The 18,817-nt window shown below is 33.1% G+C and overlaps 1 protein-coding gene across 4 annotated transcripts in view; it reads left to right on the top strand.

Moving 5' to 3' along the window:
• Positions 1-18,817, top strand: part of VPS13A (vacuolar protein sorting 13 homolog A) — a 258,051-nt gene that overhangs the window by 57,362 nt on the left and 181,872 nt on the right. For all 4 annotated transcript variants that reach the window (XM_068551844.1, XM_068551843.1, XM_068551845.1 and 1 more), the window contains exons 18-22: positions 4,881-5,070; positions 5,157-5,271; positions 9,037-9,173; positions 11,015-11,147; positions 13,661-13,778. In XM_068551844.1, coding sequence (XP_068407945.1) covers positions 4,881-5,070; positions 5,157-5,271; positions 9,037-9,173; positions 11,015-11,147; positions 13,661-13,778 — 693 coding nt within the window. The remainder of the gene's footprint in view (positions 1-4,880; positions 5,071-5,156; positions 5,272-9,036; positions 9,174-11,014; positions 11,148-13,660; positions 13,779-18,817) is intronic.

Genomic DNA, 18,817 nt, shown 5'->3' with positions numbered 1-18,817 from the left:
AAGGAGCCGATTGCTGGATCACATGGTAAAAATATGCTTAATTTTGTAAGAAACCACCAAACTTTCTTCTAAAGTGACTGTACCATTTTGAATTCCCACCAGCATTGTATGAGAGTTCCTATTGCTCCATCTACATCCTTGTCATTACTTGGTGTTGTCATTATTCCAGATTTTGGCCATTCTAATATGTATGTAGTTGTATGTCACTGTTGTTTTAATTTTCATTTCCATGATGACATATGATGTAGAGCATCTTTTCATATGCTTATTTGTCAGTCTTATTTGGTGAGGTGTCTGTTAAGATCTTTAGCCCATTTTTTAATTGTGTTGTTTGTTTTCTTCTTGTTGAGTTTAAAGTGTTCTTTATATATTTTAGATAACAGGTCCTTATCAGATGTGTTGTTCGCAAATATTTTCTCCTATTCTGTGGCTTATTTTCTTATTCTCTTAGCATTAATATCTACCATAATTGTTACTGTTTTCTATTTATTGCCCTTGTTCTTTGTTCCTATTTTTGTCTACCATGTCTTTTCTTCTTTTTGCAGTTTAATTGAACATTTTGTATGATTCCATTTTCTCTCTTTTCTTGGCACATCAGTCAAAATTTTTAAAACTTTTTTTAGTGGTTGCCCTAGAGCATTTAATATACTTTTTTGTTTGTTTTTTGTTTTATTTTATTTTAATTTTTTAAAAAAAGTTTACTTTTTATTGGGGTATAGTTGATTTAAAATGTTGTGTTAGTTTCTGCTGTACAGCAAAGTGAAAAAGTTATACATACACATATACACTCTTTTAGATTCTTTTCCCGTATAGGTCATTACAGAGTATTGAGTAGAGTTCCCTCTGTTATTCAGTAGGTCTTCATTAGTTATCTATTTTATATATAGTAGTATGTATAGCTTTTTTTTTTTGTCTTTTTATTTATTTAATTTTTTTTAACATCTTTATTGTGGAATGCCTTTTTTTTTTTAAACGTCTTTATTGGAGTATAATTGCTTTACAATGGTCTGTTAGTTTCTGCTTTATAACGAAGTGAATCCGTTATACATATACATATGTCCCCGTATCTCTTCCCTCTTGTGTCTCCCTCCCTCCCACCCTCCCTATCTCACCCCTCTAGGTGGTCACAAAGCACCGAGCTGATCTCCCTGTGCTATGCGGCTGCTCCCACTAGCTATCTATTTTACATTTGGTAGTGTATATATGTCCAGGCCACTCTCTCACTTAGCCCCAGCTTACCCTTCCCCCTCCCTGTATCCTCAAGTCCATTCTCTAGTAGGTCTGTGTCTTTATTCCCGTCTTGCCCCTAGGTTCTTCATGACCTTTTTTTTTTTTTTAGATTCCATATATATGTGTTAACATATGGTATTTGTTTTCCTTTTTCTGACTTACTTCACTCTGTATGACAGACTCTAGGTCCATCTACCTCACTACAAATAACTCAATTTCATTTCTTTTCTTTTTTTTTTTTACAACTGATCTAAGTCTGCTTTGAAGTAATACTATACTATTTCACAGGTAATGTGAGTACCCAGTAATAACAAAATATTCTAATTCCTTTCTCTAATCCCTTGTGTCATTCCTGTTATTCAATACACTGTTAGATTATTAACAATGAACATACTAATAATCTGTTAGGACAATTAAATGTTTGCATTTTACCCTCACTTTCCTACTTCAGTGCTCTTTCTTTATGTAATCTGAGTTTTCAACTTACATTTATTTTCTTCTAAGTAACTACTTTTTATATTTCTTGAAAGGCAGGTCTGATGGCAACAATTTTTCTCGATTTTTGTTTGTCTGAGGAAGTCTTTATTTCTTCTTTACTTTTGGAGGGAGAGTTCACGGGGTACAGAATTCTAGTTTAGAGTTTTTTGCTCTTACACTTCAAAATATTTGTTATACTCTGTTCTTGCTAGTATGGTTTCTGAGAATGTGGAAGTAATTCTTATCTTTGCTTCTATATAAGTAAGGATTTTTTTCCCCTCTAGCTCTTTTTAGGATTTTTTTCTTTATATTTGATTCTCTGTAGTTTGAAAATATGCCTAGGTGCAGTGGGTATTTTTTGTTTTTTGTTTTGTTTATTTTGTGGGGTTTTTTGGGCATTTATTCTGCTTGATGTTCTCTGAGCTTCCTAAATCTGTTATTTAGTGTCTGATATTAATTTGGAGAAATTCTCAATCGTTATTGATTGAAATATTTCTTCTGTTCCTTTCTGTCTTCTCCTTCTGGTATTCCCATTACTTGTATGGTACACCTTTTGTAGTTATGCATGGATATTCTCTTCTGATTTTTTAGAAATGCTTTCTGTATTTTTATGATTTTTCTGATATATTCTCCAGCTCAGGGATTTCCTTAGCTGTGCAACTGTGCAGTCTCCTAATAAGCCCGTCAAAGTCATTCTTGTTACAGTGTTTTATATCTTTAGCATTCATTTTTGGTTCTTTCTTAGGATTTCCATCCCTCTGTTTACATTGTTCATCTGTTCTTGCAGATTGTCTACCTTATCTGTTAGACATATTAACCGTTAGACATATTAATTGTAGTTGCTTTAAATTTCTAGTCATGTAATTCCAGCATCCCTGCCATGTTTGGTTCTGATGCTTGCTCTGTCACTTCAAATTGTGTTTTTTGCCTTTTTGTATGCCTTGTTATTTTTTCCTGATAACCAGACATTATATACTGGGTAAAAGGAAATAGGTCCTTAATAATTTGGTTATAAGATGTGGGAGAAAGGGAAGAGTTCTGTAGTCCTGTGATGAGCTCTCAGTCTTTGAATGAGCCTGTGCTTCTGGACTGTGAACTTAACAAGAGTTTCTAAGTTTTTTTCCCTATCCCCTTAGGGGGGATAGAATGGGTAGTGTGGGCTGGAGTTGGGTATTTCCCTCCCCCCATATGGAGTGGTAGACTTGACTGGAGTTGGATATTTCCCTTCTCTTGGTCATTTTGGCTCTGATAATACCCCATTAGGTAAGGCTCTAGTGAACTCGTTTCTCCAGAGGGCAGGCCTTGCTAAGAACAACAGAGTGCTCTGGCATATGTTTAAATGGTTCACCTTCCTCTCCACTTGCCTGAGGAGGGGATATTTCTCCAATATTTATTGTGGGAACCTGGTCGAATTCCTGGAGGTGTATCTCAGATTATTTGGGGGACTCCCCTGTGGCTGGGTCCCCTTAGAGTTTTTTATTTTAATTAATTTTTATTGGAGTTTAGTTGCTTTACAATATTGTGTTAGTTTCTGACGTACAGCAAAGTGAATCAGTTATACATATACATATATCCACTCTTTTAAAAATTTCCTTCCCATTTAGGTCACCACAGATCATTGAGTAGGGTTCCCTGTGCTAAACAGTAGGTTCTCATTAGTTATCTATTTTATACATAGTAGTGTATATATGTCAATCCTAATCTCCCAATTCATCCCCCTTCTCCCCCCCCCCCGCCTTGGTAACCGTAAAGTCTCTACATCTGTGACTCTATTTCTGCTTTGCCAATAAGTTCACCTGTACCCTTTTTCTAGACTCCACATATAAGTGATATTATGCAGTATTTGTTTTTCTCTTTCTGACTTACTTCACTCTGTATGACAGTCTCTAGGTCCATCCACGTCTCCGCAAATGGCACTGTTTCATTCCTTTTTATGGCTGAGTAATATCCCATTGTATATATGTATCATGTCTTCTTTATCCATTCCTCTGTCAATGGACATTTAGGTCGCTTCTGTGTCCTGGCTATTGTAAATAGTGCTGCAGTGAACATCAGGGTGCACACATCCTTTCGAATTATGGTTTTCTCTGGATATATGCCTAGGAGTGGGATTGCTGGGTCATATGGTAGCTCTATTTTTAGTTTTTTAAGGAACCTCCATACAGTTCTCCATAGTGGCTGTACCAATTTACATTCCCACCAGCAGTGTAGGAGGGTTCTCTTTCCTCCACACCCTCTCCAACATTTATTGTTTGTAGATTTTTTGATGATGGCCATTCTGCCCGGTGTCAGGTGATGCCTCATTGTAGTTCCCTCTGGAGTTTTTAACTCTCAGAGTTGTCCACACTAAGTCTCCAGCAATTCAGTTACAGTTTAGGTTTTCCAACCTTGGCTCTAGTGTCCGTGGTGGTTTCCTTTTTGCAGATCTCTGCTCTGGTAAGCCATGACTCCCTGTCTGTCTTTTCAGTCTTAGGGGCAGCAGTTTGCCCTGTGTACTCCCCTCTCTTACATATCGAAGAAGAGTTGTTGATTTTTTGGTTTGTTCAGCTTTTTACTTGTTGTTAATATGGAGTGGCGACTTCAAACTCCTTTCATAGGGAACCAGAAACCCCTGACCCTTCAAAAGCTTCTTAATCTGGAAATCAACATGTGAATAGAGTTCTTTGTGAATTAATCTATGTCAGTTTAGATCTAATAGTTGTATATTTTCTTCGGTGTGCATGGAATGGAGTAGCAAGAAATGCAAAGTGAAATTTTTTTTTTTTTAATAAATTTATTTTTATTTTTGGCTGTGTTGGGTCTTCATTGCTATGTGCGGGCTTCCTTTAGTTGCGGGAAGTGGGGGCTGCTCTTCGTTGCACTGTGGGGGCTTTTTGTTGCAGTGGCTTCTCGTGTCGCGGAGCAGGGGCTCTAGGCGCACGGGCTTCAGTAGTTGTGGCTCGCGGGCTCAGTAGTTGTGGCTCGTGGGCTTAGTTGCTCTGCGGCATGTGGGATCTTCCCGGACCAGGGCTCGAACCTGTGTCCGCTGCATTGGCAGGTGGATTCTTAACCACTGCACCACCAGGGAAGTCCTAAAGTGAAATTGTTTTTATTTTTATTTTATTATTTTTAATTTGAAAAATACTTTAAAACTGTACTGATTGCTAATATCTGTCCTATCTTTTTTCATGCAGATTTGAAACCAAAATAGGTTCATTTCATGTTACTGGCTTACCAGATAATTCAACAAAACCCCGCCTCCTGTCTTCATTGGATGATGCTGCATCACTCTTGCGAATTATATTTGAGATAAATCCATTAGATGAAACTGTTGCTCAAAGGTGTATCATAGAAGCTGAACCTTTAGAAATGCTATATGATGCAGTAAGCATTTTTGTAATTCCTAAGTTTTAATATATTTCAATTTGCCTTGAGTTTGTGCCTCATGTTAATGATGCTTATTTTAACAGAGAACAGTTAATAGTATAGTGGAATTCTTCAGACCTCCAAAAGAGGTAAATCTAGCACAGCTGACTTCAGTGACTTTGACAAAACTTGAAGAATTTCGTGATAAGACAGCAGCAGGTAAATGCCAGTATTAATGTTGGTGAATTAAATACTTATACTGAACTTTCAGTCATGTTGTGCTGATTTTAGTAAAGTATTTTTTGAGTTTATATTTCTAGACTAGATACAGTTTTAATTGAAGCTAACTTGGTACCTGTATATTTAAATTTAGGTATAATGATAATCATTCCTTACACTTAGAAAGGTCTAACCTATGTACCACATTCAAGTTAATTGCAAAATTTTTTTAGGATTTTTGAAATTCTGTTTATGACAGAAACTGGCCTGTCATTTTCCTTTCTTGTAATGACTTCCAGATTTTAGTATATTGGCCTCAGAAAATAAAAGTTCCATCCTTCTTTATTCTCTTGGAGAGTTTGTGTAAGATTGGTTTGTTCAGCCAATTGGTTTGTTGGGTCTCATTTCTTCTTTCAGTGTTTGGCATAATTTGGGTTTGGAGATTTCTTTGGGGAAGATTTTAAATTAGAGATTCCATTTTTAAAATATAGTTGACTATAGAGATGATCTCTGTGGTTTTTAATGCTTTGTAGTTTGTTGAGACTTGCTTTCTGACTCAATATATGGTAATTTAAAAAATATTCCACATATGTTTGAAAAGCATATCTTTTTAATATCTATACATATCCTTTAAGTCACATTTGTTTATCATGTACTTCAAATCTTTTGTATCCTTACTGGATTTTTTTCCTTCTTGTTTCACCATATTCTAACAGTTATTTACCAGACTTTCAATTTGGATTTGTCTATTTCATGTAGATCTGTAATTTTCTTCTTTATAAAGTTTGGTGCTATATTAGGTACATGCAGAGATATTTTTTTCCCAATGAACCAAATCTTTCATCTGTATGAAGTTGTCAATATTTTTAGTCATGCTTCAATTTTTTAATATTTTTTCTTTTTTTGTTCTGATATTAGTATGGATATTCTAGGTTTCTTTTGGTTATAATTTGCCTGCTATATGTTTTTTTATTCTTTTACTTTTTCCCTCTATCTTTATTTTTAGATGTGTCATGTCAACAACATATAGTGAGACATATAGTGAGATGTTTTTCAAGCTGTGATACTGACAGTCTTATATTTCTTGACCTTTCTTTCCTGACTTGGGATAAATTCTAGCATTACTTCCTCACTCCCACCCTTGTACCGTTTGAAACTTAAATATTCTCTTTCTCCTTTTACTGTAGTAATTAAAACACAAATTTTTGTTGAGATAAAATTTAATAAAACATTTTACCTTCTCCCAGTCATTGCAAGGAACACTTTAGAACACTTGAACTCCTTTCACCATCCTCATTACTTACATGCTATTGTTATTTTTTTCTTGTTTTAACTTCATAGGACATTTTTTGTTTGTAGAGTCAATGCTGGTTTATAATTACCTATATATCAACTACTTTCTTCGCTCTTCATTCCTGTTTGAACTTAACACCTTTTATCTGGGATTATTTCTTTTCTTTCGGTAGTTCATTTATACATTTTTTTCTTTATTTAGAGTCCGCTGATGGCAAACTCTTTTGTTTGTTGTATTGTTTGGTTTTGGTCTGAAAGTAATTGTCCTCAGTTTTGAAAGATATTTTTTACTGGATATATAATTCAGAGTTGGTGATTATATTGTTCTTAGCACACTGAAGTGACCATTCTACTGTCTTTTGGCTCCCATTACTGATGTTGAAAATTCAGGTGTTGGTGTGTTTGCTGCTTCTTTGTAGATTATCTGTCCTTTTTCTTTTGCACTTAAGATGTTTTTATCTTTTATATTCTATAGGTTCAGTATGATGTATCCAACTGTGGACCAATTTGAGGATTGGTAGATTTAATTATTTCTAGAAAATCCATCTGGAAAATTTCTAGCCATTAACTCTTCAGATTTTTTTTCTCTTGATTTTCTTCTGGAACTCTGGCTAAATATATTTTAGCTTTTTTTTACTCTGTCATTCTTCTTAACTTATATATTTTGTTTTCTTTCCATCTGTTTTTCCTCTGTTGCATGCTGGGTAATTTCCTTTAATTTATCTTCTGATTTTTACTGAATCCCTCTTCAGCTGTCTAATGTGCTTAATAATCTTCCCATTGAGTTTAATTTCAGTGATTATATTTTCATTTTAGGAATTCTGCTTTGTTATATTTAAAATCTGATTTTTTATTCTTTATAGTTCTCTTTCCCATGGATATCTTCAAACTTGTCTTGTATTTCTTCAAACATATAAGCCCAGTTGACCCTTGAATAATGCGAGAGTTAATCTGTGTATAATTTACAGTGGGCCCTCTGTATCTGTAGTTCTTCCACATCCCCGGATTCAACCAACCAGACACCATGTAGTAATGTAAATATTTACTTTTGAAAAATATTCTTGTGTAAGTGGACTCACCTGTGTTGTTCAAGGGTCAACTGTATAGTTATTTTATATTGTCTCACCAGATAATTATCTCTTCAGTTCCATTATGTGAAGACTTTTGTGTTTTTCTTTCTCCTCTCTTTTATTTCTGCTGTTTCTTATATTCATGTTAACCTTTGTCTTTTTGTTGATTTTTGATTGTGAGCTGCTCATTTTTATTGGAAAATTATTTGGGAGAGTTCCCTGAAATCTAGGATAAATGGACTTTCATTCAGGGAAGAATTTCATTTTTTCCTGCCAGGTATCTCGAGCATGTTGGTGGGGCCACTATCTAAAGTCATTACTTGAGATATTTTGGAATGACAAAAGTTGTGCTACATATCCACTTGAGGACTGTATTGTGATTAGGATTCACAGGGAGACTACCCCTTTTTCCCAGTTTTTTTCAGAGACATTCTTTGCATTCTCCTATGGGTAGGTTTTAGGGACAGGGAGGTTTAACTTCTGGATTACTCTTACTTTGAGTATGTACCTTTTAGATCCCAGATTTATGAAAAGAACTCCTGCTAGACTCCTCATTTTTGTCATCTGTTCCTTATACTCTGTGAGGCTATGGAAAGGAGTTCCAAAGTTTACCAAGTGCAGAAAATGGTCTCAGGATAAAATTTTTATGGCTCCCATTTAAATCTGTTAGGTTTTCTCTTTCAATTTGATTTTTGACTTCATAGATCCTTACTTTCTTGCCTCCTCTTAGTGTTTTTAGTAGGTTTTGTTGTTGCTGTTTGTTTGTTTTGCTTTATATCCAACCATTTTTGTTGCTTTTAGTGGAAGAGTAGGTTTGCCTACGCATTTATTCATGTTACCAAGATTTAGAAATCTAGTTAAATGTTTTAGTATAAGTTCAAGACTTTATCTTAGTTAAAATTCATTTTGGTAGATTCATCCATTTTCATAGAAAGTTCTGGTTCCCTTTTCTGGTTTACATACAGTTTTATTGAAGATGATTTAATAATCCAGGATTTTCATTGTCTCAGAGTAATATAAAATCAAGTATCATTGTTCAGTATGGTAGATGTAGCTGTATTAAGTTCACGAATTGGGAAGAATTATATAGATTCTAATATTTCATGTAACCTAATTTTTTTAGATGTGTATCTCCCCAGTTTTCCCAAATTGGGTTTATGGGTCAAAAACTTCTTTTTGAAGAAGTATTCCAGTTTTGTACTCAGTTATATTTAATGAGTATACACATTGACTAACAAATATCTTACTTTATAATGAAAATATTTTGCTCAAGGTTATTTTAAAATTAATACTAATTTCACATCATTTTAAGGTTGTGCTACCAATTCATGTGTTTAATGATTCTCTATTTCTTGAGTAATTTGTGAAAACAATTCATTGTATAGATTTAACTTTTATGCAGGTCTGCTGTATATTATTGAAACACAGAAAGTTCTTGATCTCAAAATTAATTTGAAGGCTTCATATATTATTATCCCACAAGATGGAATTTTTAGCCCTACATCAAATCTGCTTCTTTTGGATCTTGGTCATCTAAAGGTATATACTACTAATAATTATTTTATAATATGACACTTATGGTGTTTCTTTGTTTAAGATGTATTTTGGTTTTTAGACGTTTGATTTGGTATATTAATTTTTAGCTTAATAGCAGAAACTAGGATTTGAGAAATCTTCCCTTCTGGCAAGTAAAGTGAAGTTTCATTTAATTAGATAGTTTCCCTACATTTCTAATAGGAAAATGACCCATTGAGTGCTGAAGCTCAGGGGTGAACCTAAGAATTATATTTATAAAATTTGAGAGTAATGCTTGAGAAGTCTATTTCCTTTTCAATTTAAATTTATTACTTGGTCAATTAAAATGTGTAGAGTGGAAGGGAGTTCTGGAAGTAATCAAATATATATTCATCCTTCTGAAATTGTTTGTGTATATACTTTAGACATTGGCATTTTAATATTTCTATTAAATAATCCTAAAATTGAGAGATGGTCTTCTTGCATTTCGCTTCTTATTCAATTATGTATGTTTTTCCCCTCAGTTTTGAGTAGAGAATACTTTGTTTTTCAGTGTTTCTAGATCTTTGCTGTTCAGTATGGTACCCACTGGCCACATGTATTTGTTTAAGTGGATTAAAATTTTAAAAAATTCAGTTCCTTAGTTACATTAGCCACATTCAAGTGTTTAATAGTAACAGATGAGTAGTGGCTACTGTATTAGAACAGATGGAGAACAATTCCATCATCATAGAAAGTTCTGTTGGACAGCAGTACTCCAGATCGTGAAATGTAGAGGAATAACTCTAACAATTTAAAGACCCAGAAGGGATGGATAATATTGGAATGCTTTTTCTGGCTACCTAACAAATATGTGCCTTTCCTTGTTATTGACATTCTCCTTTATTCTATATATATATATATATATATATATATATATATATTTTTTTTTTTTTTTTTTTTACTCTTCAGTTAGTAATTATGTAGACACTGCTGGATTTACATTTATAATAAAATTTTATACAGATAATTATTCATATTTGAAATTGGTTATGGAATTGGTTCATGGGCAGTACGGTTTAGTGGAAACAGCCAGTGGAAAGGTATAGTGGTCAGAAGGGTATCTCTCTAGTTTTATGACCTGAGGCAATTTGCTTAACCTTTTGCCTAAAATTTATTACCTTTCAAACAGATAATCAATTTTGACTGTCTACTTCACTTGAACTATGTAAAATAAAAGGAAAAATGTTAAAATAAAAAATATATATACACATACGTGTGTGTGTGTATATATACATATGTGTATATATATATATATAAATATGAATGAATAAGATCTTTATATACTACTGTGAAGTGATCTCCAGGATACTTGAGTGAAAACAGTAGTATGCATAGTATACCAAGCAAGGGGAAGTACAACTATAACTTGCTTGGGGTTGCATAAATGGCAGAGCTGGAACTAAAATTCAGGTACACTAATATTTAATTGTGGACTCTCACTTCTTCTTATAAAGTTATCTGAATATCTGTCATTGTGCCATGGTAACATTTTGTAAGTTATATTTGTCTCTTAATTTTGTTTTTAATAAAAAGGCTTCTTAGCAGATTAAAAAAATTTTTAGATCTATTATTTACCAGGACTGGCTTTGTTCCCCTTTTTTAATAGAAATGACTGGAAAATATAACTTAATATGTAAAAATTTACTTTATATCTGGCCTTCTCACTATATATGTCATGGATAAAGACATTTCTAATAGTCTTATAATGTATGTCAGCTTGTGAGTTTATCTTCTCCTGTTAAATTTTTACATTATAGTCTGAAAGATAAAAAACTTTATATTTTCATTTTGAAGTAACTTAAACTATTAACATTATCTTCAAGGTGACAAGTAAAATTCGTTCAGAATTACGAGATTTAAAACAAGGTGGGGCGAAACTTGAAGAGATAATGTGTAGAGCTTATGATTCCTTTGATATTCAGCTTACAAGCATACAACTGCTTTACAGCAGAGTTGGTAAGTATACAGTGCATTATTTGTTGATTTGTTTTGCTGAAGTGATTAATTAGGTTTTTAGACAGTTTCTCTGAAGACTTTCATCCTAAATATGTTAGAACTTTTACCTTTTTGAATTAGAAGTGATAGTAGATATTTCCTAGGAGCAGTATCTCAAGTAGGTGTGATTTTATCCCTCAAGAGACATTGTCAATGTCTAGAGACATTTTTTTGTTGTCACGAGTTGGGAGTTGGGGCACTACTAGCATCTAGTGAGTGGAGGTCAGGGATGCTACTAAACCTCATACAATATAGGCGAAAGCCACCCCCCAACAGACTTGGCCCAAATATCAGTAGTGCTGAGATTGAGAAATCCTGATCTATACCAGTGTTTTCCAACCTTTGGAAAAGGTTGGAAAGCACTGGCACATATTTAAAGTGATATTTGTATTACACAATGGGATAACCAGAAGAGGCTGCTCAAGGCCAGAGGCAGCCAGCTTAGGGGCTCTGATAGCCCAGGCTGTAAACAGCTACACAAAGACTGAAGAAGGTCACTATCTTAGGAATACCTTTACCCTATTCACTTTGGTGTACAAATAAGCATCTCTGATCTGGATATAGTTTTTTAGATGAAGTGACCAAAGCCAGAAATTCACTTGTCAGGAGCCACTAACGTAGATAGAGAGCCCAGACTAGTTGAGCCCTCTTTCCACTGTCATATTGCTTCTGAATCTCCAGGGTGTTAGTGAACATTGAGATGTGTATATGGTCAAATTTTAATTATCTGAGCTAACTAATAGAAGGAGAAGCAATGAGATCCTAAAGTTATGATTATTAAAAATGTTAGTGTATATAGGACTGGAACATTTGATTTTTTTCTTTAACTATATTTGCTTTAAGAGTAATGAACTTGGTTTTTATTTTTATCATATTTCAGTTGGTGTAAAAGGAGCCCAGAAGTATAGTGGATGGCAAATGCAAATTGTTTATAGAAAAATCCATAAATTTATTTTCAAGGAATACATTACTATAGTTTGGTGTGTTTGATACATTTTGGTAACTGGTTTTCCAAGTCCATGAGCCATACTTAATAGTTAAGATATTGAGATGCAAAAAAAAAAAAAAAAAAAAGATATTGAGATGCTTTGTAAAAAATTGTTTTCAGTATTTCATTATTATTATCTGAAAATTATTGGAATTCCTTGGAGTTGTTTTTGATAAGCATTAACTATTCTTAAATAATTAAATCTTTTGGGGGGCAGGGTTTTTTTTGACATTGGGGTTACTTTATGTAATTGTGTCATAGACTTCCCTGATAAATACTGAAACACATGCTTCTAAATACCTTATTTTTTATCTGTAAATTGAGAAGTGAAGGAAATATTTCATTTATCTTGGTACTGTTGGAATTTTAAAAATTGTAATAAAGTCCATTTTACTACCTGTCTTCAGGAGTCTAAGCTTTCATTTGCTTTGTTTTCCTTGACTGAAGATTTAACTGACTCATGGTATTATTAGGTTCAAATGGAGTAATGTACATGAACCTGCTTTGTATTATATGGATCCCATTAATCTTGTTATACATTTTAAAAGTTATTTCTTTCTAATATAGACATGTCTTTTAGAAAATCTGGACAATATAGAAAAACAAAAACATCATTCTTTATCCTACTGCTCACACATGAGCATTGTTGATATTTCAGTGGATATCCTTTTGGTGTTTTTTTCAATGTATGTGCCTATGAATGTATGGGATGTATTTTGTGTGGTGTTTGGGAGTGTTTGTGAATGTGTTTTTAACATGATTTACATAGTTTTATATACTGACCTCCCTTTCATTTACCAGTAATATTTTGGGCACTTAAATTCATGATTTTTACTGGCTATCTAAAGTTCTAAGGCTGTGCTGTCAGTTATTTAGCCATTCCTTTACTGAACATTTAGGCTTGTGACACTGCAGTGAATGTTGCCAGAGGGTCGCATGTTGGCAGACCTGGGTGACAATTTCAACCTTACCACTCACTAGCTTTTTGACCGTAAGCAAGCTGTAAATTCCTCTCAGTCTCATTTTTCTAAAATGGGATGTTATACATCATTGTGAGAATTAAATGAAAATTTAAACATTGCCTAGAACAGTGTCAGTTATAAATCTTAAATGTAACTTTTATTAGTTAATACTGAAGAACTGCACTTTTCCCTACCTTTTTCATTATTGCCTCAGAGCCATGTTTTTTGAGTAATGTATGGTTGGCATAGTGATTGCCAAGGATGCACAGTAGATTTGATTAAAACTATGTTGTTGTTAACATTTTAATAAACATTTTCCCTATTAAAGCATAGAGTCTTTGAAAGGGAAAAGAATTTACCTGCTGAGTGTGTGTACCTGGGAATATGGCATTAAGATTATCTAGATGTAGGAAGATTTCCTCATACCATGCACTGTATGACTACAAAGTATTAATGATAATGTTAGGTTTTGTATGTTTTTCAAATTACACATGTGTTAAACATGTACTGTTTTCTGTAATTAGGTGATAATTGGAAAGAAGCACGAAAACTCAATGTATCCACACAACATATCTTGGTACCTATGCACTTCAATGTGGAACTCTCTAAGGCCATGGTTTTCATGGATATAAGGATGCCCAAGTATGTATTACCTGTTTCATGTGATCGTAGATTTTCTTAGTAGTTATATAGCTAAGAAATACCATGTTTCATTGATTTTTTTGTAGTAAAATATATATAACAAAATTTACCATTTTTAAGTGTATCATTCAGTGGCATTAAGTACATTCACATTTTTGTCCAACCACTCCACCATATCAGCTTCACAAACTGGAACTCTACCCATTGTTAAACAATAATACCCCACTCTCTCCTCCCCCAAGTCCATGGCAGTCATCATTCTGTGTTATGTCTCTATGAATTTGACTACTATAGGTACCTCATATAAGTGGAATCATACAATATTTCTCCTTTTGTGCCTGGTTTATTTCACATAGCATAATGTCTTCATGTTGACCCATGTTGTAGTGTATGTCAGAATTTCATTTTTTTTAAGGCCTAATTTCATTGCATGTATATATCATATATTATTTATCCATTCATGGGTTAATGGACATTTGACTGTTGTAATAATGCTGCTGTGAACATCGGTATACAGATATCTATTGGAGTCCCTGCTTTAAATTTTGGGGGGTATATATCCAGAAGTGGAATTGCTGGATTATTCTATTTTTAATTTTTTGAGGAACTGTCCTGCTGTTTTCCATAGCAGTTGCACCATTTTATATTGCCATCAGCAATTCACAGGGGTTCCAATTCTCTTACCTCTTCACCAACGCTTGTTATTTTCTCCTTTTCAAAAAAATAATAGCCATCCTAACAGGTGTGAAGTAGTATTTAATTATAGTTTTGAATTGTATTTTCTAATGATTAGTGATGTTGAGCATATTTTCATGTTCTTATTGGCAATTTATATATTTCTTTAGAGAAATGTCTGTTCAAGTCCTTTGCCCACCTTTTAATTAGGTTGTTTGTGTTTTTTGTTGTTAAGTTGGAGATTTGTTTTGGTTTTTTAAAAAATATTTTCCTGGATATTAACTTCTTACCAGATAAAATGATTTGCAAATATTTTCTTTCCTCTTGTGGATTGTCTTATTTATCACTCTTTTGATAGCATCCTTTGATGCACAAAAGCTATAAATTGTGATTAAGTTTAATTTATCTTTGTTGCCTGTGCTTTTGTTGTCATATCTAAGAAATTATTACCAAATCCAGTGTTTTTCCTGTATATTTTTTTCCAAAGAGTTTTATACTTTTAGTGCTTAGAAGACCTTTTTGAGTTAATTTTTGGATGTGATGTAAGGTAAGGATCCAGCTTTATTCTTTTGCATGTGGATGTGTAGTTTTTTTCAGCACCATTTGTTAAAAAGACTGGCCTTTCCCTATTGAATAGTCTTGACACCCTTGTTGAAAATCATTTGACCATATATGTGACGGTTTATTTCTGGGCTTTCTGTTCTGTTCCCTTGGTCTCTGTGTCTGTCTTTATGCCAGTACCACACTGTTTTGATTCCTGTAGCTTTGTAGTAACTTTTGAAATCAGGAAGCATGAGTCATCCAACATTAATCTTTTTCTACATTGATTGGGTGATTTGGGGTCCTTTGAGATTCCGTTTGAACTTTAAGATGGATATTTCTATTTTTAACAACAAACTGACAAATCTCTGTTGTCACTGAGATTTTGATATGGATTGCAATGAATCTGCAAATGTTTTCAGTAGTGACGTCTTAACATCAGGTCTTCCAATACATGAATACAAGATGTCTTTCTATTTACCTGTGTCTTTTTAAATTTCTTTCAGCATTATTTTGTAGTTTTCAGTGTATGTCTTTTTCTTCCTTGGTTAAGTTTATTCTTTTTGATACTATTATAAATGGAATTGTTTTCTTAATTTCTTTGTTGGTTAATAGAAACTCTATTGATTTTTCCAAGTTGATTTTGTATCCTGAAACTTTGATGAATTTGTTTATTCTAACATTTTGTGTGTGTGTGGAATTGTTATGATTTTCTACATATAAGATCACTTCATGTTAGAACAGAGGCAGTTTTACTTCATCCTTTCCAATTTGGATACCTTTTTTTTCTCTTTGTTGCCTAACTACTCTGGCTAGAATTTCCAATATTATGTTGAATACAAGTAATTTAAGTGGGCATCCTTTATTTTGATCACAGAGTAAAAGCTTCTAGTCTTTTGCATTGAGTGTGCTATGTGTGGTTTCTTCATATATGACCTTTATTATTTTGAGGTAGTTTCCTTCTATTTCTAGTTTTTGAGTGTTTTTATTATGGAAACATGTTGCATTTTCCAAATGCTTTTTCATCATTTGAGATGATCATGTGTTATTTTGTCCCTTCATTTTGTTAATGTGGTGTATTACATTGATCTGTTTTCATATGTTGAACCATTCTTCCGTTCCAGGGTTAAATCCTACTGGGTCATGGTGTATAATCCTTTTAATATAATGTTGAATTTTGTTTCCTAGTGTTTTTTTGGAGATTTTTGCATCAGTGTTCATAAGGGATATTGGTCTGTAGTTTTCTTTTCTTGTAGTATCTTTGTCTGGTTTTGGTATCAGAGTAATGCTGTCCTTAAACTGAGTTAGGAAGTATTCCTTTCTTTTTAGTTTCCAGGAAGAGTTTGAGAAAAATTTGTGTTAATTCTTTAAATGTTTGGTAGAATTCACTCGTGAAACCATCTGATCATAGGCTTTTATTTGTTGTGAGATTTTTGATTACTGATTCACTCTCCATATTAGTTATAGGTCTATCTAGATTTTCTGTTCCTTCAAAATTCAGTGTTGATAGATGTGTGTTTCTAGGAATTTGTCCACTTTATTTAGGTTATCCAATTTGTTGGCATAAAATCCTTCCTATTTCTGTAGGATTGATAGTGATATCCCCACTATCATTTCTGATTTTAGTTGAGTCTTTTCTGTCTTTATCTCAGCCTACCTAAAGGTTCTTCAGTTTTGTTCATCTTTTTGAAGAACAAACTCTTGTTGATTTTTTTTCAATTATTTTTCAATTCTCTGTTTTTTCTCTCTCTGCTCTAATCTGTATTTCCTTACTTCTGCTAACTTTTGGTTTAGTTTGCTCCTTTTTTAGTTCTTTAAGGCATGAAGTTAGGTTGCTGATTTGAGATCTTTCTTTTTCAATGTAAGTGTTTATAGCTATAAATTTCCCTCAGCACGGTTTTTGCTGTATGCTATAAATTTTGGTATGTTGTGTTTTCATTTTCACTTGTCTCAAGATATTTTTTTTATTTCCGTGGTGATTTCTTCTTTGACTCATTAACAATAAATGTGTTAATTTCTACATATTTGTAATTTTACATTTTTCATTCTGCTGTTGATTTCCGGTTTCATTCCATTGTGATTAGAAAGGATGCTTTCTATTCAGTCTTTAAAAAATTTTTGACTCTTGTTTTATGACCTAAAATTCAGTCTATCCTGGAGAATATTCTATGTGCATGTATGGAAAAATGTGTATTCTGCTGTTGATGGAGGAGTGTTTTGTTTATGTTTGTTGACAGTGTTGTTCTAGTCCTCTATTTCCTTATTGATCTTTTCTCTGGTTGTTCTATCAGTTATTGAAAGTGGGGTATTGAAGTCTCATGTTATTGTAGAGCTATTTCTTCCCTCAACTCTGTCAATATTTCATATATTTTTGAGCTCTGATGTTTGGTGCATATATGTTTCTAATTGTTATATCTTCTTGATGAAGTGACTTTTTATTAAATAATGTCTTTTGTCTCTTGTAACAGGTTTTGACCTACAGTCTGGTTTGACTGATACTGTAGCCATTCCTGCTTGCTTTTGGATATTATTGCATAGAATATCTTTCACTTTCAAACTATTTGTGTCCTTAGATCTAAAGTCAGTCTCTTGCAGACATCATATAGTTTGTTCCTTTTTTTGTTTTTAATTCATTCTGTCAATTTATATCTTTGTGAAGTTTAAACCATTATGTTTAAAATAAATAGTGATGGGGAACACATTAATTTTGTCATTTTGTTATTTACTTTCTGTATGTCTTACAGCTTTTTTGTCCCTTTTTTCCTCTGTTATGGCCTTTGTTTGTGTTTAGTTGATTTTTTGTTCTGACGTGTTTTGTTGCCCTTCTCTTTTCCACATATGCATGTTCTATAGATATTTTCTTTTTAGTTATCATGGAGATTACCTATAACGTTGTAAAGTTGACAATTTTTTAAAAATTGACACCAACTTAACTTTAATTGCATACAAAAACTCTACTATTTACTGCTCCACCCCCTCCATTTTATGTCATTGATGTCACAAATTATATCTCTATTATATATTGTACCCATTAGGCCAGATTTATATTTTCGTGCACTTGTCTTTTAAATCCTGTAGAAAATAAAAGGTGAAGTTACAATAAAAAATCATAATACTTGATTTTATATTTATCGTGTGTTTGCTTTTACCAAGATCTTTATATTTTATTGTTAGCTGACTGATGCTTTGAGCCCAGTATCCTAAATATAGAAGTCTGTTAAATTAGACTAGACTCTTTAGCTGATTTAGTCCTAAATAGTTTAAGACTGTAGCTAGCCCTTTCACCTTTTCTTTCCACCAGTAATTTTTCTCTCCCTTGCAAACATTCAAACCTCAGCCACAGATCTATTTTAAAATTTAAAGAAAGACACATCTAACAACTACCAAACAATCTAAGTGAAATTGTTACTAGAGAGGCAAGAAGAGAATGCTCTTTTTTTTTTTTTTGCCTTTCAAATTATAGGACTCAATTCTCTAGAAAACATTGTGTTGTTTACTCTCATTCTCTTAGACTTCCTCATTCAAGAATATCAAACTGGGACTCTGAGTGTCTTAAAGCAGAGGAATGCCAGGAATTTGGTTTGAGAAAGAGAGGAGGAAAGAAAACCATTCTATACATTTTGCTGTTGTTTACAATCAAGCATTAGGTATAGGTTAATTTTAGACACGCTTAGGTTCTTTGGCTTCCTTCCCAAGTGTCCTCCTGCCTATTTACTGTTGTCTGATATTTCTTTTAAAGTTTGTCAGTATGTGAGAAAGGACAAAGATGTATGTCATTTCCTGTTGCAAACATGGTTACGAATAGATTTTTTTTCAGCATTTTA

The sequence above is a fragment of the Eschrichtius robustus genome, chromosome 10 (assembly GCF_028021215.1).
Source record: "Eschrichtius robustus isolate mEscRob2 chromosome 10, mEscRob2.pri, whole genome shotgun sequence".
In the NCBI taxonomy this organism is placed as follows: Eukaryota; Metazoa; Chordata; class Mammalia; order Artiodactyla; family Eschrichtiidae; genus Eschrichtius; species Eschrichtius robustus.
Note: the sequence above shows the minus strand (reverse complement) of the source record. Positions and strands in the feature narration are given on the sequence as shown.